The sequence below is a fragment of the Pituophis catenifer genome, unplaced genomic scaffold, assembly GCF_029215685.1.
Source record: "Pituophis catenifer annectens isolate HBS135680 unplaced genomic scaffold, rPitCat1.0.hap2 SCAF_1, whole genome shotgun sequence".
NCBI classification, from domain to species: Eukaryota; Metazoa; Chordata; class Lepidosauria; order Squamata; family Colubridae; genus Pituophis; species Pituophis catenifer.
In genome coordinates this window covers 134,416,763-134,440,875 of record NW_027256881.1, presented here as the reverse complement: position 1 = coordinate 134,440,875, position 24,113 = coordinate 134,416,763, and the positions used below count along the sequence as shown (strand labels likewise).

Sequence of the window (24,113 nt, the reverse complement as noted above, 5' to 3'; positions counted from 1 at the left end):
GGTATTTCTTACTGAATATAACAAATATAACATTTTCAAATTCAGCCAAGTCTGTTTTCTCATTTCCATAATTCTCTTGTTGCGATGTTCATTGGAAAATAAGTGCCAGTCCTGAGGCTTATATATCATAATCATAAGTTTATTTGTCAAGCATGTATAAGATAACAGGTAAAGTATAAACATAATTTGAATACATGAAAAAAGTAAGTAAAAAGGAATATTAGGACAGGGACGGTAGGCACGCTGGTGCGCTTATGCACGCCCCTTACAGACCTCTTAGGAATGGGATGAGATCAACAGTAGACAGTTTAAAGTTAACGTTTTGGGGGTTTGGGGAATATGTCACACATGTAATAGGACGTCCCAGTTTCTAAGGCAAATGGATCTGATATTGTCTATTGGTAACAATAAACAATCATGCTGTGGGATGATCCTCTTATTTTGGTTATTTGTATACAGGCTGGTTGCAATTCAAGCAATATAATATTTGATTTAGTGCAAGTTGTAAATTGATACCAGGTCATGTTTAATGTGATCCCAAATTCAGTTAACATGAGGCTAGTGTGTGTGCAATTGAAGATAATACATGCACAGTCGCATTTGGGGTTTAAGATGCTGCTAATCTTCGTGTGTGCAAAATTGAGAAAAGAAAGATTCCATCAGAGGAAAACAGTACAATTTTAAAATAGAAGATACTTGTTATTACATTAGAGCAAAAACTTGATGTTACTGTAATATTTAATAAAGAAAATTTGTTTTTTAAAAAGGAAAATACTGAAACCAATTAAATCTAAAAGAGACACAGAGCTTAACTTTGCGATGATGATGATGATGATGATGAAAATAATAAAAAATCTTGCAATCTGAACAAGTCTCAACTGATGTCTTCTTCCTCCTGTAAAAATAGGCATTTAATAATGAATTGGGGGTGGGGTGGGGAAGTCTGGACTTATTCTTTTCCTATACCTATTTTGGTATGACTCAGCCTTCCATCCTTTCTAAGGTAGGTAAAATGAGCCCGGTTTGTGGGGGCAATAAGATGACTTTGTATAAAATATACAAAAGTATGAAGGCTATTGCTTAACGCATTGTAAGCCGCCCTGAGTCTCCGGAGAAGGGCGGCATATAAATCAAATAAATAAATAAATAAATAAATAAATTTTCCTATTCCTATTGTGTCAAATATTCAATAAATTGCTTGGTATAGTCTTCAAAACTGTGTATTTCCTGTGTACATACAGCTTGATACAGCTATGCAGCATTTTTAGAAGAGTGGCTTCCTTCTATTAAAAGAGATGGAACCGTAGGGAAATATGCATAATAGTGCAATTTGAAATCTGGTGCTACTTGATCACCTCCTCATTTTGAAGTCCTTGAATTTAAATTTTGACTTTGTATTACATTATATATATAATGTATTGCTTATCTGGGCCAGCTGTTTAATACCTCATTCTCATTAGAAACTGGAACCATTTGAAGTAGAGAGTTCAGACCTAATGCAATGTAGCAATTTAATTTCAAAAGAGTTGACCATGAAGCTTCTTTCCATGGGAGGAGGCATAACCAAAGGGCATTTAGAGGCCTGGCAGGGGTGGGGTGGGGGCACAAGTGTATAAAATAGGGTGGGGGGGGGCACAAGTATATAAAAAGGATGAATGCCATCTTTGTTTATCCAGAGATGCGTTAGCTCACCATTCCTCACCTGGAAGTCACCTTTTCATTTTTTTGACCCTCACCTGTTCTGATGCCCCTGTGGCCTGGCATATCTAAGGACAGTTTCTGACACCTTACTGCCAGACCCCAAAGGAAGACTTACAGAACCCTTAATTTTCTCAACTCTAAATACAAGTGCAAATGATATTCTCTTAGAGCAGTGATGGCTAACCTTTTTGTTGTCGCGTGCCAAAAGCGGGGAGAATGGGGGGGAGGGGTGTTTGTGCGCGTGTGCCCACACTCATAATTCAATGCCCCCCATGCCCCACCCCGTACATGCGCATGCACCCCCTGTGCACGCGCGCACAATCCCCCGTGCCCCGTTTTGGGCCTAGCAGGCCTCCCTGAAGCCTCCGGAGGCCAGAAACAGCCCATTTCCAACTTCCGGTAGGCCCATTTTTTGCCCTCCCTAGGCTCCAGAGGCTTCTTGGAGCCTGGGGAGGGTGAAAAGGGCCTCCCCCATCCCCCTGGAGGCCCTCCAGAGGCTGAAAACGCCCTCCCAGAGAGCCCTGTACTTACCTGGTATCCAAAACAGGCCGTGTGGAGACTCCTGGGAGGGGAGGGGCAGGAGCGCACATATGCACACTGGAGCTGAGCTAGGGCAACGGCTTGCATGCCCACAGATATGGCTCCGCGTGCCATAGGTTTTATATATCGGTTGTGAAGTGAATTTGGCTTCCTCATTGACCTTGCTTGTCAGATGGTCTCAAAAGGTGATCACATGACCCTGGGACACTGCAGCAGTCATAAATATGAACCAGTTGCCAGTCATCTGAATTTTGATCACATGACCATGGGGATGCTGCAACAGTCGTAAATGTGAAAAATGGTTATATGTCAGTTTTTTCAGTGCTGTTGTAACTTCGAATGGTCACTAAATGAACTGTTGTAAGTTGAGGCCTACCTGTACACAGGCCTCATTTTCACAATAGTTCAGAAGGCTCCTTATCAAAATCATGTGATTTGGAGAAGGGCTCTTTTCAAGCTATATTGATAACAATGGTGTTTGCTACTGTTTTCTTCTCCAGAGAGGAAATTGCTAGTGAAGCCAGCATTCTAAAAGACTCAGCATTTCACAATGTGGCTGTTGTGACTGCAAACAGTCATTAAACAACCATTTGTAAGTTCTGAACTATCTGTACTGTAACTTCTGTGGATTCTAATGTATATGCAAGGTCAGGTTAAGATGATAAGTTCAAAACATTCTGATTCTTCTGGTAATATGAGTCTAATAACAAAAATATGCAGAAGCATTAAAAAAAACAGATAATCCTTTAAAAATCTCAGTTTATGTATTTTAGGCATTCATAGCCCACTTCAGCCAACGAACCAGGAAAAATGAGGTTTTTCTATAATACATTTTTTAATTGTAGACACAAACAGCAGTTATTTTGGTCTGCCCAACTGGGGGCAAAATTATTTTAACGCAAGAACATTTTTAAAAAGTGTAAACTCATTAGAGGATCCTGATAGGTATATACAAAATCTATTAGTTTATTGTATAGGAGTGATAGCATCATAAAGCCGCTGTGCAGCCAGCTCGACCATTTCCCGAAGAGTTTCATCATCATCCTCGCATCCTGGTTCATGATCAACAGTCTAAAAGAGAACAAAACAGAAGCAACCTTAAGTGGCCTTCGTATGTAAATTCCACAGGCTTGTTTAGTATCCCAGGCCTATAACTGCTTGGGAATGCAAGGCCCACTGACACCATGGCAGCCCTGGATTCCTTGATCTCTAGTATTGGAAAAATATGATATTTATGATAAGTGGCAGCATAAAAGATGTAACAGAGAAATGTTGAGGAAGAGAATTTGAGTGTTCGCAACATGGGCGTATGACTTTTTTTTGAGAGCTGCAGATACGTATTTTGCCAACACATCATTCTGGAAAAAATAAAACGTGTCCATGAGCTAGAAGGGCTAGAGTGGTTTAGAATATTTATGGCAAGTAAAGAATTTAAGATACTGCCATTTGGATCAAACAAACAATTGGAAACATATTCATCGGTCACAAAGCATATTTTTGTTTAGAGAATATTTTTTATTTTCTCTAGCAAATGTATACATCATCATCATCATCATCATCATCATCATCATCATCATCATCATCATCATTATTATTATTATTATTATTATTATTATTATTATTATTATTATTATTATTTTGCAGCAGAAGTCTTGTCTGGTGTATTTCTGTGTATGCAGACAAACTGTGAAAACCCAGGAAGCAGATATACCAAGCAGGGCAGGTCTTAGTTTACTCCAAATGCTTTCAGAGTCCTTTAATGTAAGCTATCTAAAAAAATGTTGTTTATGAGACCAGGAATGCAAAAATAACAGTGCAGATGCTGAACTGAATAACTGACATGTTGTAATCTTTTGGCTCTTAAGAACTCAATGTATTTTGGCATAGTAAGGTTGCTGTAACATTCAGTAACAAAAATATTTCTATTAAACTGAAACACAATCCAAGTGCCTGTGGTGAAGCATCAATTATTATAAACCTTCAGTGTATTCAATTTACCAACATTTTTTCCTATTTTTGTCCTACCTTTTAGTTTAAAAAAACAAAACTTGTTTTTCTTAAAGGTTTAAGTGGAGATTTTTTGATACTTTTACAGGATATAACATTCTCAACTATTTTACCTGATTTCATAGTAATTTCTAGCAAGTTTCTAACTCTCCAAAATGACTACTAAATATTTAAATGTTCTAATTATAATATTTAGTCGTATTTACCCTTGTATCCAATGAGAGATTTGCTGTTTTTCCATCCACAGTGATGCTGAGCACATTATCCTTCTTTGAACTTACACAATCTTCTCCAAATATGTCCCTTCAAACAAAGACTAAATGTTAGAAATATATATGTTTTCTGGTTGCTGTTTTACATTTAGAATAGAGTCTGTTTAAGGAAACTAACACAGTCCTGTGAACTGTTCTTTAAAAGAAAGTCCATTCAGTTCAAAGGAACATTTATTGAGGATAATTCTGGGTATTACTCTAAACCAGGGTGTGCAGACTATCAATCCGCCCTGTATTGTGGGGGCAATAAGCTGACTTTGTATGAAAAAGAACATGGGGGGCGGGGGGGGGGGGCGAAAGCCCTACTAAGCAGGTATATACAAAAGTATGAAGGCTATTGCTTAATGCATTGTAAGCTGCCCTGAGTCTCCGGAGAAGGGCGGCATATAAATCAAACCAATAAATAAATAAATAAACAAATCTTTGGTTAAGTGCGCAATCATAACTTACTGAAGCATAATTTCCATTTTTTTGTTATAATCTTCTATTTCTTCTTTTTTTGGAATTTTACGCATCATTGCTGAAAAACATAAATTGAGAATACTGTAATTTAATTGCTAATTATGCACTTTCCCCCAAGTGCGGTGGTTTGTGTGCAAAGATAGCCAGAGTAACTTCCAACCAATCTCCTGAAAGATGTGCACAATCCCCTTTCACATGAGAAGAAGAAAGATGTGGGAACACACCCAAGTTCCTTGAAGTAGAAACTATTTTCCTTACAAAATTGAGTAAGTTACATTGTGCTTGAATCAGATACTGTATTTTTCTGAATATAAGACGTTCCCGAGTATAAGACGCACATTAGTTTTGGGGGAAGAAAACAAGAAAAAAAAATCTGCTTCTGCCTACCAGCATCCATCGGTATTCAGCTGGCTAGCGTCCGTGGAGCAAACAGCAAATAGGTTAGCTTCAGCACTTTATTGCAGCCTGATTCAGCACGAGCAGCTGATTGGAGGTTGGATCGGCCTTCCGGAACACCGTCAATCAGCTGTTCCAGACTGCAGGGTTCACCACAGCCCATTGCTGTATCCACGCGTCATGTTTTTGGCTTCTGCACGCTCTGTTTTTGGCCTCTGTGCATCGCATTTTGGTCTGGTTCCAGGCGGCAGCACTGCCTGGAACCAGCCGAAAACATGACATGTGGAGGTGGCGATTGGCGGCAATGTGCTGTGGTGATCCCTGCAGCCTGGAATGGGTCTAAAATGGAGTGTGCGGAGGCTGAAAATGGCTGGCAGGTGGGAGCCGGTGGGTGGGCAGGGCTTTGGCAACATTTGCTGTATAAGACACAGACACCCACTTTTGGGGAGGGGGAGAAGTGCGTCTTATACTCTGAAAAATACGGTAATTGTCAAGGTTCCAAGTAATACATCCCATTCAATAAGAACTCCAAAGCAGGCAATTTCCTCAAAGAACATTTTATTGAGACATATCATATTGGCACATTCTTGGTGGAAAACTGGCTCTAAGGTCCCATTGGTTTTACACCCAATTAAAAGTAAAACTTTGTCACTTCCCCCCAGAGTCTCCAGTTACACGGTCCAATCAGCATACAGTCCAACTGCTATGTGATCTCAGTCTCCACCTTTCGAACACCTGCACCAACGTCCTTGATTCCCAGAGGAAACAATTTTATTTTGGCTACAACACACCAGCTATCTATACACCCCTCTCCCTGGCCCCTTCCCTCCAGGCTATGTCAGCCCTGAAACAGTGAGAAGAGAAACTTCCCTAGAGAAAAGCTACAAAAAGAAAATGGCCACAGTTCGGCCAACTTCAGGGGTGACCCTAATTCTGAAAAAAAAATTAGATCTTCAGTTGTAGACAAACATAATGATTTCTTATATTTGATAAACTGAAGAGATACAATAAACCCTTGATCTAATTAACTAATAAAGAGGAAGTGATGATAAATCCAAGTGCCAGTTAAAGACTGAATCGGATTTTTTGAGTCCTGAAACATACTTGTATACAAGCAAACCAATTTTATTGATAATAGGGAGTAATATTTCCAGGGGACAACATCTAGACACATTCATCAGATTTTGAGGGATTAAAACTCTGAGAAGCAGTCTAATATTGCCTGAAATCTGGACCCAAAAGATTTTGTCCATTAAATCCAGTCAGCCAAATCAACAGTTTATTCTTTGTTGAATGGGAGATTTGCAAGGAATTAGGAATGTAGGCTAGAGGGGAGGCAAAAAACTCTATAAAACCTGAGGAGAAAACTACTTTCATAATTGCTGCAAAAAAAGTTACATGGGACATATGAAAGAAGCAACTGGGAACTGAGTTTTACATGAAGGAAACTGTATTAAAGTGATCTATTCCTAAATATAATTAATTGCAGCTGAGCTAATCAGGTTAACTAATATTGAAATAAGCTGTTAACCCCATCTCCTTCATTGATATGGAGAATAATCTACTTTAGTCTCAATTACATTAATTTTAAATTGTGCATAGTAGACCCTGTTACTGAAATAAGAGAAGTATTGCCCTTTAGGCTACAAAATAGCCTTGCATCCTTTCAGAACAACACATGCATTTTTGGTCTATACCTCTCAATCAAATTAAAATAATGAATACCTTTATGAACTTTAGGATTTGATTGAATTTCTAGAATCACCGTTGTTACAGTATCTGCATACATATCATTGGCAGGATTTGCTACCCACTGAAGGAAAAAAAAAGTAAACAAAGATTGTTTAAATCAAACCAGACAGCTCCATCTTCTGACCTTCAGAAAAACAAGAAAGATTTGTCCATTGGGGTTAATTTAATTATTTACTTATTAAATAAATAATAAAATATCATTATTTTAAAAATTATTTAATTTAATTGGCAACATAGACTGCCATTGTAGCCCCAGTTAAGTATTGCAATCTATTTATGGGATTTATTTTTAAAAGATGGCAATTGAAAAAATGGTAAGTCTGCCGCTGCAGCTGAGCATAGGCAGAGCAAAGCTAGGAATGAAATAAGTTATGCCCCCAGGCCACCCCAACGATGCCCTTGAAGTGATGTCCCAGTGCCTGGAGGCCGTGCGGGCCTGGATGGGGAGAAACAGGCTCCGACTCAACCCCTCCAAGACCGAGTGGCTGTGGCTTCCAGCGTCCCGATATAGCCAGCTGACGCCATCGCTGGCTATTGGGGGCGAATCACTCGCCCCCACGGAGAGGGCTCGCAACTTGGGCGTCCTCCTGGACGCACGGCTGTCTCTAGAAGATCATTTGACGGCCGTGGCCAGGGGGGCTTTTTATCAGGTTCGCCTGATACGCCAGCTGCGCCCCTTTCTAGATCGGGACTCTCTACGCACAGTCACTCAGGCACTAGTCATTTCCCGCCTGGACTACTGCAACGCTCTCTACATGGGGCTCCCCCTGGGGTGCACCCGGAGGCTCCAGCTGGTCCAGAACGCGGCCGCGCGGGGGATTATGGGGGCGACGAGGCGCTCCCATGTGACACCTCTCCTGCGCGAGCTGCACTGGCTCCCAGTGGTCTTCCGGGTGCGCTTCAAGGTGTTGGTGACCACCTTTAAAGCGCTCCATGGCTTAGGGCCGGGGTATTTACGAGACCACCTTCTGCCACCAATAGCCTCCCACCGGCCAGTACGCTCGCACAGAGTGGGCCTCCTCAGGGTGCCGTCCGCCAGACAATGTCGGCTGGCGACCCCCAGGGGGAGAGCCTTCTCTGTGACGGCGCCCACCCTCTGGAACAACCTTCCCCCAGAGTTACGTATAATAACAGACCTCCGGATTTTTCGTCGGGCCCCGAAAACCTATTTATTTCAACAAGCTGGGCTGGCCTGAGTTAAATTTTAAATTGATTTTAAATTGGGTTATCTTAATTTCGGCCAAAATATTTAATTATTTTAATACTGTTCTTAAATTTTGTATGCTTTGTTTTTATCTTGGCTGTGCACCGCCCTGAGTCCTATTTGGAGAAGGGCGGTATAGAAATTTAATTAATAAAATAAAATAAATAATATATAGAGTGTAAGATTAGATGGACTATAACAGATTGATTTTGTCAATTCTATGCTAATAATATATTGGTGCTGGACTGTTGTTTTACTGCTTTGTAAACTACAAGCCTCATGATATGACATGACATATGACATGAAATTGAAGAAGAGCCAGATAATCAAAGCCTGCTTTATATATGATAAGATAGTTTCATTCTCTGTCAAAGCAATTTACAAGATACTGTAAGAAAACCGCCAAACTGTCCTTACTTCGAGCACCACCATGCCTGGTTCTTGGACCACAGTAATGTTTTTAAAAACTTTCAAAGCTGGCTTATCCTGGACCTCTATTTCTTTTATATCACCTAAAAAAAAATAAGAACAGTAAAATTACAACAAAGTTTGTCATGTAACACACATACATCCTCCCAGTGGACAGAAGGGAGGGGAAATCCTCAGTGGGACTAGAAATGTCAGCTCCATGAGATTTCACACCCTGGAAGGCAGCTCTTTCAACCAGCCCCCAGAAACAAGAGGCAATGTTCTTGCCAAGCAACAGTGGCTTACAACTTTCCCTACCAGCTTCCCCACTGACTTTCTGGGGAAGTCAGCAGAGAAGATTTAAAATGGCAATCACATGATCATGGGATGCTTGGCAATTGGTCATCAATGTGAACAGGTTGCTAAGCCCCACATTGTCATTTTGTGGCCACGAACAACCAGAAATGCTTTAAGGGTTTGTAAAGCACCCTTTCCAAGGCCATCGCAACTTTGAAGGGTCCTTAAAATGACTGCTCGCAAGCCTACCTGGAAGCCTACCTGGATTTTGCTCTGATCTTATTATCCTACAGAATATTCATCATTTATCTCCCATTACATTTATTCATTCAAATTTTAATACCAAACTGAATCTTATAAAATTTAGCAATCGGAAGAGAAGCAGAGGAAAAAGAAGGTTTTTTTTAAAAAAATAGGTCTGAAGTATTTCATCTACATACCTGTTAATTTTTGCAGATGGTAATGAAGCAGACTGAATGTGCCTGTGTACGGAATAGCTTGTGTCTGTGTCACAGTGCTCATGGCAAGATCTGTGTAATCTTGAACAATTTTAAAGGAAAAAAGACAATGTTTAGTACATGCCACAACCTGGGGGCCTACATTATTCTTCAGTTGATCTAAGAGAGTGATGTGAGCTCCTTTCCAGATCTATTTCATTTCGGAGGGTCCATCATAACACCGCAAAGCAGCTGCCTTAAGAAAGCAGAGATATAGCAGAGCTCAGGTGGGTTTCAGGTAGCAATCTGCAGACAGGTCTTCAATGGCACACCTTTACTGAAGTGAAGCCTCTCTTCTTCAAGGCTTTGAACAGGTGTAATTTTTGGACTTTTATTTCAAAGAACTGTTTTAGTCTTAATTGATATTAGAGTACTGTAAAATATTTTAGTTTGGAATTTTTCTTCATTTAAAACCGATATCCTACATTTTAACTGTATAAGCTACTGTATAAACAGTATAGATTACATTTTAATTTATGAATATGAAATAATTGTCATCACTGAATATTCAATCCAAATTGAGAAATATGAATTTTGAGTAAAGAGCACACGTTTGGCTTATTAAAAATATATGAACTATTGGATATGGGGTGAGGAGGATAACTTTTACTTACTGGACAGATCACAAGGAGAAAGAATATGGTAGTTAAAGTTTCTTTTCACTAGTATTCCTGAAACTCGCTGTCCCTGTTCTGGTTTCTTATCAGCTAGAGAACCCATTACCTAAGAAAAAGTACAAAATTGTAGCTATTAGGCAAGATTAGAGAAAGGCGAATCAAATATATTTAAACAATTGAAGATAGCGTTTTAGTTGCATGTTTCCCGATTAGGCTCATATATAAACATCTGTAAGTAAATGTATAGAATGACTTTAACTTCACTTAATTATTTAACAGTGATGCTAAGGAAGTATACAACAACCTTTAAGTTCTTCCATGTTTTGACTGACAAATGGATGCTTTAATCTCAGGTGATACTTCCCATTTTTATACTTTTATCACAGATTTGTCCATGTTTTAAAAATAGTGTATCTCAAGATGCTCTGCCTCAATATAATCAGGCGAAATATGCCTCTGTGGCCAATAAATAACAACTTCAAACAACAAAAAGGTTTCTAACAATTGTACCCTATAATAGCTAACACAACATTCTGAACACTCTGGATTTTACTACTGTCACTCTCCATCCATTCAGTCCTGTGTTTCTACCACTGGAGAAAAAGCCCTGTTCTTTCCATGATAATTTATACAATATATTATTCCTATATACAACAAGAGGAGACTATATATATTTTAAATAAGAAAAATAATGCCCTTTGACCAAGATCCAGGAAAAGATTCTTGTTAGAGCAAAGAAAAGATTAGCATTTACTTTGGCTAGTTTTTCTCCTCTGAAGTTTAGAGTCACAGCTTCAGTATTTCTAGGATTGTGAACTTCTATGTGAACTTCATCGTTATCTTCGTATTCACGTATTAAGGCAGCTTTCAGTCTGGCCATTTCATTCTGCTCACCATGCACCAATATCTGCATGACAAATACAAGCATCCACAATTAAGGTCATTTAAAAAAAAATGATTTATATGCCGCCCTTCTCCAGAGACTTAGGGCAGCTTACAATGTGCTAAGCAATAGCCTTCATCCTTTTGTATATTTATATTTATTTATTTATATTTATTCTTGAGATAAGAGGTGGAAGAAAGAGAAGAGAAAGCAGCTACTACATACAGCGTATGATTTTAACAGTACAATTTTCCTGGTATTGAATTATATCTTCCTGGTCCTCAAATGTTACTATTCTTTCCCACCTTTCTCAGCTTGGAAAGTACAAAGTGAGCAGGATATCCCTCAATTCTCTCTGTTTTTCATAAAAGCTGTCCCCCCCACAGCGCCTTTCCATTTTTCGCCAGTGAAATAAGCTGCAGGAAAGTGATGGTGGACAAGGATTGAAATGCACAATGTCTTTGGGACATGAGCCCTCATTTTAAAAAAATATTCTTATTTCCATTATATCATTGTCTTCTTATATCATTCAGATGTTCTTGTTGTTTCTTCCTTGGAACCTTTTTCTAAATTGTTATCTCAATATGCATCATAGCATTTCCTGAAGAACCAGCTTTAAAATAATACTTTTGAGAAGTACTGATTGATTGTTTTGTGATACAATAAAAAAGGGATAATAAATATGATATTAAATACATCCGAATGGTAAACTTGTACAGGAAAGGAGACGGTTAACATTAGATTCAGAACCTAAAATAAAATGCCTTGAACTTGTGTTGAGCACTGATCAATAATTATTCGATGTCTTGAAAAGAAGTTAGATACTAACCACATGGGGGGGCTTGAGTGCCCGAATAAACTCGCTGGTTTGCTGGTAATCTGTATGAGCGGAGAAAGAAATGTAATCCACAGACATCTTCAGTGGTAGTTTCTGGCCTGACATTGTTGTAATTTCTTCAGGCTCAGACATGATATGCTGCAACAGCAGAAAATACACAAATTCCAATTATATTTTATTATTTCATTTACAACAGAACAATATTGAACATGCCTTTTAAATGCCTAGCATAACAATTTTGGGCATCGGTCTGACCAAGTTACCAAATTTAACATCTTAAGGATTCTGCCTTTCATTACAAAATACCCGGGTCTGATGGAAATACATACAAAGAACTTACTATAATAACTGGACAGCATCCAAACAATCGTTTACCAAATTACAGTGAGTCACTGGACTCAACTGCCATGGGGCAAAGAGCCTGGATATAAGTTAATTTAAATATGTGTAAAATACACATGTATGTCCACAGGAATACTGCCAGGCCACTGCTTGGCAACAAAGGTGAGATCACCATTCTTGGATGAGCTCCTAAATCCTCTGTGTGATGCTACAAATAGTGCTTTTGTGTGCCTCTTTAGAGAGCATACGAGATTATGCAGGCCATTCAATCGTTCTTGAGATGTCTAGTGTCCTAGAACATATGCTTTCTCACAGATGAGGAATTGATGTCTGAAACCCCTTAATTGTATCTAATTGTGGGTGCCTTGGTGCCCTCTGAGTGCACTGATGATGTCACCTAGTTTGGTAATGAAACGTCTTTAAGGAAACAACTCAACTCAGAGAGCACCAAGGACCCCAAAGCTCAACCCTGAGCTACAAATATTCTCGTCTTCCATGCCTAATTATTTACTATTACACAGTTAAGTTTTACCATTTGTTATATAAATTGTAAAGGAAGAATGAACATTTAATACGAAATAAATGCATAAATAAATAAGGCTGTATCTATATCCATATTATAGGATATATATTATGCATTACCATGCTACCAAATTTATTTGATTAAACTAAGTATGGGTTGTCTTTTAAGTACCAATAGAGTATTCAAGCACTAATGTCTTCCACATAATACAGAGAGAAGATCTCACCTTGGCAAGTGTTCCTTCCACACAATAACCTGCTATGATGACTCCATTTCTTTTGTCAGTACACCAGCTCTCAAATAATTCTCTGGATAAGCCACTCTGCATCATACCAGGGGAAGCCATTACCACACTGGGACCAATGTCGTCAAAATGATCCATGCTCTAGATAAGAGAGAAGAAAAACGTCTGGTATTGTACTTCCATTTGTAAGAATCAGATTCTGTAGAGACTGCGGGTTCCATATATCTGGGCTGGGTCTGAAAGTCGTGAATCCCAGAAAGACGCCTATCATTAAAATGCTCACAGCTAAGAGGAGGTGCTTCTGGTCTGGCTCTTGTGGCTTGGAGCCAGGCCAGGCAAACAGTGGGCAAATGCATGTGCACGCAAAGCTGCATTCGTGGAAACCATCCCTTTACCCACCTCCCCCGCTGCCAGTCCGGTAAGGTTGGGGACCGTTGCAGTAGACCACAAGAGTTACAGGAAGAGCTAATATCTGTAACCTCAAGAAGGTACTCTAATCCTGCATTTGGTAAATGGTAACCAAACTTTTGGAAATCAGGACTGTCTCATAATAGAATTTAGAAATAGCACTTAGGCTTACATACTGCTTCACAGCCCTCTCAAGTGGTTTAGAGAGTCACCTATTGCTCCCCAACAATCTGGGTCCTCATTTTACCGACCTCGGAAGGATGGAAGGCTGAGTCAACCTTGAACCTGGTGAGATTCGAACTGCCAAATTGCAGGCAGCTGGCAGTCAGCAGAACTAGCCTGCAGTGCTGCAATCTAACCACTGCGCCACCAAAGCTCATCTAATTATATTAGTTACAGTTAATGAGCTATGTTTCTGATTGCTCAAAAGATCTCAAAATGTAAATTATGCTGGAGCAGAGAAGGGGAGAATGGAACTCTGTAAGCATCTGTTTCCCAATTTATTTTTAACAAACTTGCAGGCACTTGAGAGATTTATCAATAACTAGATTAGGGCAATTAAGAAGCCCAACCATAAACCAGAACTAGAGCTATTCGGAATCAACTTGCACATTCTGTAGCAATACACTTATTCACACTGACCTTCAGATTACTAATGTGCTTGAATACAAAGGGGTTGTTGATATTGATTTGCTTGCGGATTTTATCATTCATGGCATTGACGTAGGTCTGATACACTGCCATGCACTTCTTTGCCAGGGAAGAAGCATAGTATATAGGTATCTCATGTAGTTCAGGGTGATTTTGCCAGTATTCATCTAAACAGACATATAAGACATGAAGTTAATATTAAAAATTGTTCAGATATTTGAGTTCTGAAAAAATATCAGCAAAACCAGTATCGTTCCACAATATAACCTTTATATTGTCTGTATTCCTCAGCATAAAACCATAAAAATGATAATGCTTTATAGTTCATCATCAAAATAGCTAGATTTATTCCAAGTTCAGGTGCATCTCCCATTCTTGCCCAAGTTTTTTCAAAAAAATTTCTTCAAAAGAAGAGGCATGTTTTTAAAAGCTTCTTAAAATAAGGTTGCGGTTTGTCATCTAGGAAGCCATTCTATAGGAAGGGAGCTCCTGTGAGTCTCCTGTCACAAATCTTGAGAAGAAGGGACTGTTATCCAGAAGTACTTATAGGCAGTCTCTAAAATTGCAAGGCTCCTAGCCACGTTGGACTATAAAGATTATCATCAGCATCTTGAATTGATGCTGGAAACATACTGTACTGCCAATCAACACAGTTCCTTCAATACTGGTGTTATACAACACTGGATTGTCTAGTGTTAATATGCAAGTTGGTGTTGTGGCCCCGCCCTCTGAGCCTATCTCATCGGAGGAAGAAAGCTCCGAACATGAGGAAGAGGAGTCAGCCAGGCCTCCCTCTCCAGCCCCCTCCCCTCTGGCACTGTCTCAGGTGCCGGCCGAGGGAGAGGAGATTAGCCAGGAGCCAGGTGTCTCGGATGAGAGCGAAGGAGAGCTGTCATTCCTGGATGCACGCCAATGAAGGCGTGATAAACGGTTGCAGCAGTTAAGGAGGTGTGCTAGGGATTAGAACTGAGTCACTGGACCACACCCCAGAGACTATATAAGAGAGGGTGGTGGCTGGTAAAACTCCGTGACGAACAAAAATGAACTTTGGCTAGTCACTTGAACAACGTCTGAAGCTGCCGAAAGGGATATTGTTTTTGCTGGACTATTTGCAATGCGTATGTAATTTATGTTATCTGTTGCAGTAAAAGCTCTTGGCAGACGGTGATTATATTGCTGCCAAGTTTGAGATAACGACCTGTGTGCGTGCCAAGTACTTTCTTAACCTTCGGCTGGCTGTGTGTGTGTGTGTGTGTGTGTGTGTGTGTGTGTGTGTGTGTGTGGACGAGGACAGATCAGTTGGGTGATCTTCAAAGGCAGTTCCAGGTAGAGTGCACCTCAGATAACAAACGTTATCTGCCCTTCAAGAGTCAAGGATTCCAATTTCCTCTATTACTATATCCAGACACACAGACAACATGTTAAGAAAACAATTTGTATATGTTAAGTTAGAAGTATTCAGTAAATACATACCCAAAATCAAAAGCAATTCTTGAGCTCTTCCCAAAGCAAACACAGGAATGAGGCCTCGTCCTCCCCTGTTTACAATATCGTGTACAGTGTTACAGAATCGAGCCTCTCGCTCCTCCCGCTTCTCATGGATGTGGGTACCATATGTTGATTCCTAGACAAATAGTTGCAGGATTACAACATTACAAACACACATAATAACAATTTTCAACTCTTCAACTCGCTGTGTAAAACTTCTCTAACCAGGTTGACTGTGATAAAATAAAACAGAATTGATGTTCGCAAGTGTTAACCATTGACAAATTATTTTACAGTGCTAGGCAAACAATGGGTTGTCTTCAGAGCAAGCTGCTCCTTTGAATAATCAATGTTACTGAGTCAAAAACAAGAGACAGCTAAGTCCAACTGTCTGCTATGACTTCATCTTTAGGTAACCAAAAAGATGGACACAAATCACTGAAGAGGGAGCACCAGACCGAGGCTGTCCACACCACATTATGGCAGAGGAATTATCCAGAAAAACAGAGTGTACGTGTATCTAAATGAATCGACGTACATACCAGGATAGATCAAAAGAAGAAACTTACAATGATCAGAATATCAGGCTTAATATTGGGAATCTCAGCTGCCATCAAATGCCTGTCTTCCTGTCTTGAGAAGTCACCTGTGTATAAAAGCTTTAGGAAAGAAGTAAAATGACATTATAATTATATGATTCAATAACAAAAAGATCAACAAGAGCCTTGGTAGTACAGTGGTCTAAGGCACCCTGTTATTAAGCTGGTTATTAAGACCAGCTGCCTGCAATTACTGCAGGTTCGAATCTCGCCAAGGCTCAAAGTTGACTCAGCCTTCCATCCTTTCTAAGGTAGGTAAATTGAGGACCCAGTTGTGGGGGCAATAAGATGACTTTGTATAAATATACAAAAGGATGAAGGCTATTGCTGAGCACATTGTAAGCCGCCCTGAGTCTCCGGAGAAAGGCGGCATATAAATCAAATTAAAAAAAAAACAAAACAAAACAGTCTAATCCATGACTTTTGGTTTATTGCTATTCTGACCTAGGCTTCCTGAGACAGTAAAAAGCACACAATTAGTTCCAAAAACTCTTTTTTTATTTCAACGGCTGTGAATTCTGTTCATTCACAGCCTGTGATGAGTCACAAATAGTTTGTACAGAGTCCGACAGAAGTCTGCCACAGTCCTTCGGAATAAGGCTGATAAGCACCCACCTTTATCTCCCTTGACATGCTGCCAAAGACCTAACTGGCAATTAGCTTTGCAAGGCCACACGGAGCACAGAGTCAAAACGGAACTTCAGAATTTAAATCGACCAGCATGAACAAATTTCTTCCTGCAAAGGCTAATGTGCCTTTGCTCCTCCTTTATGTCTTATGGGAGGGGCCAATCATCTCCAAGCCTTACTCCTGAGTCGCCCCTTTTATCTTAACTGTTCTTGCCTTCTGGCAACTCTGCGCATATGCGCACTGGGAACAGGCTCCCCCTGTTTCTCTGCCTCGCTGATGTCTCACTCTGGGGGCTCCGGAGTTAGCACATAACTCCCAGATGGCTCTGGCCCCATCTCTGCCTCCGACGCAGAGCCCTCGTCCGAGCCTTCCCCAGACTCCAGGACTGGCCCATGTTCCTCCCCAGCCTCCTCACTGTCTGACTCTGCTGCCAGCTCCGCAAGCTGCCGGGTGGACCACAACAATTGCCTTAGTATGGAATTGGGAAATTCCGACCGAGATGACGGGGGCAGGTCTTAGTCCTATTGTCTGGGATGAGTTTGAGCCTGTGACTCCTGAGGAAGTGGACAAGGCTGTAGGATGATGAGTTCCTTCACTTGTTTGTTGGACCTGTGCCCCTTCTGGCTGGTCTCGGCCAACAGGGAGGTGACATGAGGCTGGCTTCAGGCTTTAGTTAACGCGTCCTTGAGGGAAGGGGCCTTCCCGCAACCATTAAAGGAGGCGGTTGTAAGGTCCCTCCTCAAGAGGCCTTCCGTGGATCCAGCAGAATTAAAGAACTTTCGTCCAGTCTCCAACCTACCCTTTGTGGGAAAGGTTGTAGAGAAAGTGGTGGCACTTCAGCTCCTGTGGTCATTGGAGGAAACGGATTATCTAGACCCTTTTCAGTCTGGCTTCAGGCCTGGCTACAGCACGGAAACTGCTTTGGTCACGCTGATGGATGATCTCTGGCGAGCCCGAGATGGGGATCATTCCTTCATCTTGGTGCTACTTGACCTCTCAGCGGCTTTCGATACCATTGACCATGGTATCCTTCTGGGACGACTAAGGGAGCTGGGAGTGGGAGGCACCGTGTTACGGTGGTTCTCCTCCTAGCTCTCTGGTCGATCACAGTCGGTGTTAGTAGGATGACAGAGGTCGACCCCTAGGCCCCTTGTTTGTGGTGTGCCTCAGGGCTCGGTCCTCTCTCCCCTCCTATTTAACATCTACATGAAGCCGCTGGGTGAGATCATCCGACGATACGGGGTGAGGTATCAGCAATACGCTGATGATACCCAGCTGTATATCTCTACCCCATGTCAATTCAGTGATGCGGTGGATGTGATGGGCCGGTGCCTGGAGACTGTGAGGGTCTGGATAGGAGTCAAAAGGCTCAGACTTAACCCAGACAAGACCGAGTGGCTGTGGGTATTGTCCATTCTTGGGGGGGGGGGGGAGAAACTGTCCCCCTCAGAACGGGTTCGCAATTTGGGTGTCCTCCTAGACTCACAGCTAAGATTAGAGCAACATCTGACAGCTGTGGCTAGGGGGACCTTTGCACAGGTTCGCCTTGTGCACCAATTGCACGACCCTACTTGGATTGGGATGCTCTCCTCACAGTCACTCATGCCCTTGTCAACTCACGGTTAGATTATTGCAACACGCTCTACATGGGGCTACCCTTGAAAAGTGTTCGGAGACTACAGTTGGTCCAGAATGCAGCCGCGCGAGCTGTTGTGGGGATACCTAGGTACACCCACATTCCACCAATTCTCTGTGAGCTGCACTGGCTCCCTATTGGTCTCCGGTCACAATTCAAGGTGTTGGTTATTACCTTTAAAGCCCTACATGGCTCAGCGCCAGGGTATCTTCGAGACCGCCTTCTACCACATAACTCCCAAAAACCGGTAAGATCCCACAGAGTTGGTCTCCTCTGGGTCCTGTCAGCTAAACAATGTCGGCTGGCGGGCTCGCGGGGGAGGGCCTTCTCTGTGGCTGCCCCAGCTCTCTGGAACCAGTTACCTCCTGAGGTCCGGACCATCCCCACCCTATTGGCCTTCCGAAAAGCGGTGAAGACCTGGCTTTTCCGGCAGGCCTGGGGCCGTTGATCTCGCTCTTGCGATCCGGCGAGATCCGGCCATGAATGATGTGAATGAGTTTTAATGTTTTTAATTTTTAAATGTTTTTTATAATGATTTTAAATGCATTGTAAGCCGCCCTGAGTCTTCGGAGAGGGGCGGCATACAAATTGAAATAATAATAATAATAATAATAATAATAATAATAATAATAATAATAATAATAATAATAATAATATGTCTCCAAAAGTGTACTGTTAATACTGTGGATTAAGTGTACTGTGGATTAACAGTAAATGCTTGACAAGGGACCAATCTGACATAGCAAGATGTAATTTCAAGCACAGTGTTCTGATACCGTTTAGATTTCTTTCCTTTCAGCGCTAAAGGAAACAGCTCATATCAGGGGCCTTTCATCTTCCAAGCTTCTGGTGTAAGAGGAAGAGAATATTCCCTCTCCCCACAAAAACCTAGTTCCTCTGAAATGGCAAACTAATAGAAATAGAGTTATAGAGATTTCTCCACATTCTAAGGAAATACCTTCACTCCAGCTATTTCAATCATAAACATGGCTGCTCCCAGAACATGTCCGGCATGGTAACACCAGAATTTGATGCCAGCCACCTCTTTTACTTCATGAAAGTTTATTGTTTCAATTTTCTCCATGCTTTCTTCCAGGTCAGTTTCTGTGTATAGCATATCATCTGCAGAGATATTGCTAAATAAAACAATAAGGCAGATCATCATCTTATTCAACAGATTTGCAGATTTATTTTTATAATAGGGTAGGGCTTGAAAATACTCACATAATCCAAAGTTCAAATTCATATTATTTTAGGGTCATTTTGTCTTACACTTTAAAAAGTTTAACTTACCTGACTTTGACATAATCTGAGAGCAGCCATCTATAAATTGCTTTCGTAGCATGAGTCATGAAAGTTCTTCCTTTAAAGCTGGTTTTTTGCAGAAACCATGGCAATGCCCCACAGTGATCCAAATGGAAACTGAAATAGTCAAAATAAAAAAAATTGGGGGTAGTGGATGGGAATTGATGTAGACGCTATTACAGCAAACAGCTAGACAACTTTTAAAAATTTATCTTTTTGTTATTAAAATACTTAAAACACATTGAGATCACATCTGCTATACTTCTTTAGCATTAAAAATTCAGTCTGACAAATGCAATAAACATTCTACACATCAGCTTTGCAACATTTACAGGACTGGGATTGACAGAGGGAGGGTGCAATCCGTTACATTTCTAAGAACAGAACAAAGCTTCAAGTCTACAGATGGGGAAAAACATTGAATATACATATACCAAAACATGGCAGGAATTCTGAGGCTCCATTTCTGGCTGATTTTGGTCTGTTTCTAGACTGAAAGAGGTCCAAGCAGAAATGTTTTGGGGTGAAAGACAATGACATGCAGCAGCAGTCTAGGGAATGTAATGAAAGAAAGGCACTGGGAAGACTGGAAGAGCTGGTGGCTGATTTGGATAGTTGCCATCAATGTCCTTGATTTCAATGCATCCTATTCAGCTGCTGTGCCCCACCTCAGCTCTCTCCTTTCAAGTCTTTCCATTTCCTACTGTCCTTTAGCTGTGGTTACAGACAAACTCTTTGGCTTCAAATGCACTGAAAGAATTAAGAAAAGGCAGACTACAGGAAGATCAGGGCAGTGGATAGGTTGGTTAAATATGCCATATTTAAAACCAGGAACAATGATGATTGTTCTTGGCAGGGGATGGAGAAACTCAAGGGAGGTAAGGATAGCAAGGTGATTATTCAATCAGTGGCAAGTTAGAGCACAAGCCATACATACCAGGATGGGAAAGAGGAGAAAAAGAGGCAGACTTTCCTTATTCTCCCTTTAAGACCACTCTAGATTTGGCCCAAACTACCAGAATGTCCCAGGTTTTAGTTCAGCTAAATGCAGTCTTCCCAAAACAGCTTGACAGAACTTCAAAATCAGATTGGTTTTGGCTTTGAAAAAGAACACATGTTCAGTTTTGTGCCTAGCCATACCCAAAAGCTATGATTTCTGTGCTGAATTCAGAAACAGTTTCTTGAAGCCTACAGCTGCCATAGTAGTGGTTAGAGGCAAGATAAATCATACATCACTTACTGACTTATCAGAAGGAGATCAGTTTCAGCTGGATCTATAAGATCAATATAAGGAAGAGCATCCATTCCCTCTAAGCCAGGGTGGATTCCACAGTCAAGCTGAAAATGCAAATTGAAATCAAGAAGAATATTACCAATCACTAGAGGTATACATACATGTACATCCTATAGTATCAAAATCAAACCAATGAAGCTTATACTGCATACTTAATGTTTTGTAACATTATTCTAATCTTAGGGTTTGCATGTTATTTTCATATGATAATAATAAAGAATTGTCCATATTTGTGCCAGTACGCTACAGAAAAAAAAAAGAAAGAACTGGAGTAGAAATTTTCTATGACATTAACAGCAATGAAGATGAGATGAATTTTAACACTATTGCCTTGAATGTAGTATACGAATAATATTGAAATAAAGTCTAAGCTATATAATGAATAGCTTTAAACTGAAATTTCATTAAAATGGAACATTATTCAAACATTCTCATCTTTGTATAATGTACAGAAAAATGGAATAGCCAAGATAAATAAATACCTCAACATTTATTTATTTCCTTATTGAACAGCCAACAAAACTGTAGCAGTGTAAGATTTTTTATCTCTAGGACAGTCCCCTCATGTCCAAACCCACCAAATGTTAAAGATGATGTAAGTCTATGTGGAGGCTGACGGGACTAGATTGGGGTTCAAGGGATAATTTTAGGACTTCCTTTCAAAAAAAAAATTAAAGAAATTTTAGCAAAGTAAAAACCATAAAAATAGCCAAGGATATACCTTATTTATTCTACACTCCTCCACCTAAAATACATACAGTTTGGGGGGAAGGATTCAGAATATACATTTAAGTGAAGACACTAAATAATATATTCTCAATAAATTGAGGATGAGAATAAATTGTGAACAAAAAAGCATTACAGCCAAATGTGGTGCATGAAAATGTATAAGAAAAGCCTTAGGTAGATCTAGCCACAACTGAATAAGCAGCTACTTTTATTACAGACATATGAGTATATTTTATTACAAATTATAATCGTATGCAATATATTTTATAAAAACTTTTATTCTTAAAAGTTGTTCTAACATAACATTGTTATTAATATTGTCCAGAGGTTGCTAATGGCTAAGAAAAGATACACATTTGAATAACCAGAAAATTAAAATTTTTACAAATAATGTAACAGAAAAATTACATTACCATTATCTTCCTTCCTTTAAATTCCAAAACAATACATGATCTTCCTACTTCTTGCCCAGCACCTCTGTAAAAGTTGTTAAAGGAAGTTAAAAAAAAAAACACCTCATTAGTTTATTGAAAATAAATAAACAAAACATGTGTAACTATTCAAGCAAGGTGAGATCTTTACCTTAATTCAATAATCTCATTTGGGCAGAACAGTATAACTTATTTAAAGAACCCTTGGCTCTGTGAACCATTAGGCCTAAACTCTGAACTCTTAAGCTTAACTCAAATATATTTAAATGACCTAAACTACATCACCGTGACATTGCCTTTTTCACTCAACTACAATTATGGTAGAATTAATCAAACTTTATCTAATTTTGGCTATACAGTACCAAACCCAGGAACAGAGGTAACTGAAGTTTGCTGTGCATACTATACTAGACAGGTTTGGGAGATCAATACTAAATTATTGATCAGGGATTTGGGGTTGTTGTGGGGTTTTTTTTGCAGATATTCTGCATCAAATTCCAGCAATTGCACAACTTTTCAACTTTCTGAAGCCTCACTCGGAAATGGAACAACATTTCTGCAAGCTCTTCTCCCCACATCGATACTTGAAGCTCACTGAATCCAAATATTAAGAGTATATAACAAAAGTTGACAACTTAGTTCAAAATCTCCTTTTTGCATAAGTTTCCAGGTTTCTAAAATCCAGACATTACTAGATGAAATTGATTTTTTATTCCAGTCATCTAGTGGTTATCCTGGTTTTTGCAGCACAATTCAATATTTATTTATTTTATTTATTTATTTTATAAAATTTGTATGCCGCCCTATCTCAGGGCGGCTCACAATGACAATCGACAATCGACCAAGCGACTGTTAAAAACAACAAATATACACAAAAAATAAAAAAGTTTTTTTAAAAAATTTAAAATATACTACCCATCAGTCAATACCTGCATCAATCAAAGATATGCAGGAGCTTCTATGAGCATTTCAATTACTGTGAAACAGACTAACATTCCATTTGGAAAACATTTTATAGTAGAGAATTTAAATTATCTCAACAATAATCTCTTTCACCATCAGGCAGCACAGCCTTTCAGAGGCATATAATCTGTTTTTCTGACTCTTAAGTGATCTAAGGGCAACACAAAGATATGACATACAACAGAGTTGCAAGTAAATCTACGCTGAGAGCCAAACTAATTCCTAATAATTATTACTCATTTGCCCAGACAAACTCAAACCACCTGCTGAACCCGTGACAGCCTATCTAGAGATATCCTTTATTTTCACTCAAAAATGACATAAAAATTCCTCTAATTACAGACCCCCCCCACCTCTAAAGTTACCCAACCCTGAGAATGCGTCAATCAATCAATCAATCAATCAATCACCCTGACTGTTTCTGATAACACTCTCAGGATTCCACAACGAAGGAAGCCCGAGAGCCTGGATGTTTAAAAATTGAGGAGGGGCGCGGGGAGAGGAACTCCGAGGACAAAAGGTAACCGTAACAGAGTTGGAAGGGACCTTGGAGGTCATCTAGTCCAACCCCCCTGCTCACGCAGGAGACCGGTACTAGGGATTCGAACCGTCGAACTGCCGACCTTTCTGATCGACAAGCTCAGCGTCTTAGCCACTGAGCCACCTAGTCAGGTAAAAAGCTTAGTTCAGTTAAAAAAGCTTCGCCGTCACTCACAAGGGCCGAATCAGCAGCTGGTCGCTCTCTTCAGCCGGGACGAAGGCTTCGGTTCTCCTCCTCGCCGACATCTTTAGCAAGAGGAAGAAGAGCTCGGCTTGTCTTTCATCGGCAGGTGTACATCACTTAACCACCCCTCCTCCCACGTCTCTCTCTCTCTCTCTCTCTCTCTCTCATACACACACACAGATACACATGTCCTAAGACAACCGGAAATACGACATCTCCCTCGATTTATCCTTGACAGCGCATGCGTACTATAATATTGCCGCTCCTACAAG

At 40.2% G+C, this 24,113-nt stretch overlaps 1 protein-coding gene across 1 annotated transcript; it reads right to left on the bottom strand.

Moving 5' to 3' along the window:
• Positions 1 to 3,077: 3,077 nt before the first annotated feature.
• CPSF3 (cleavage and polyadenylation specific factor 3) lies at positions 3,078 to 24,046 on the bottom strand. Its single transcript, XM_070955321.1, has 18 exons — positions 23,833 to 24,046; positions 22,137 to 22,200; positions 20,941 to 21,038; positions 19,689 to 19,817; positions 19,354 to 19,531; positions 16,100 to 16,189; positions 15,516 to 15,666; positions 14,034 to 14,209; positions 12,966 to 13,124; positions 11,866 to 12,012; positions 10,908 to 11,060; positions 10,151 to 10,259; positions 9,480 to 9,578; positions 8,752 to 8,846; positions 7,104 to 7,191; positions 4,971 to 5,040; positions 4,455 to 4,551; positions 3,078 to 3,312 (listed from the first exon to the last, which is right to left on the bottom strand). The coding sequence occupies exons 1-18, from the start codon at positions 23,901 to 23,903 to the stop codon at positions 3,208 to 3,210; spliced, it is 2,079 nt and encodes a 692-aa protein (XP_070811422.1). The 5' UTR covers positions 23,904 to 24,046; the 3' UTR covers positions 3,078 to 3,207.
• Between the last annotated feature and the right edge of the window lie 67 nt (positions 24,047 to 24,113).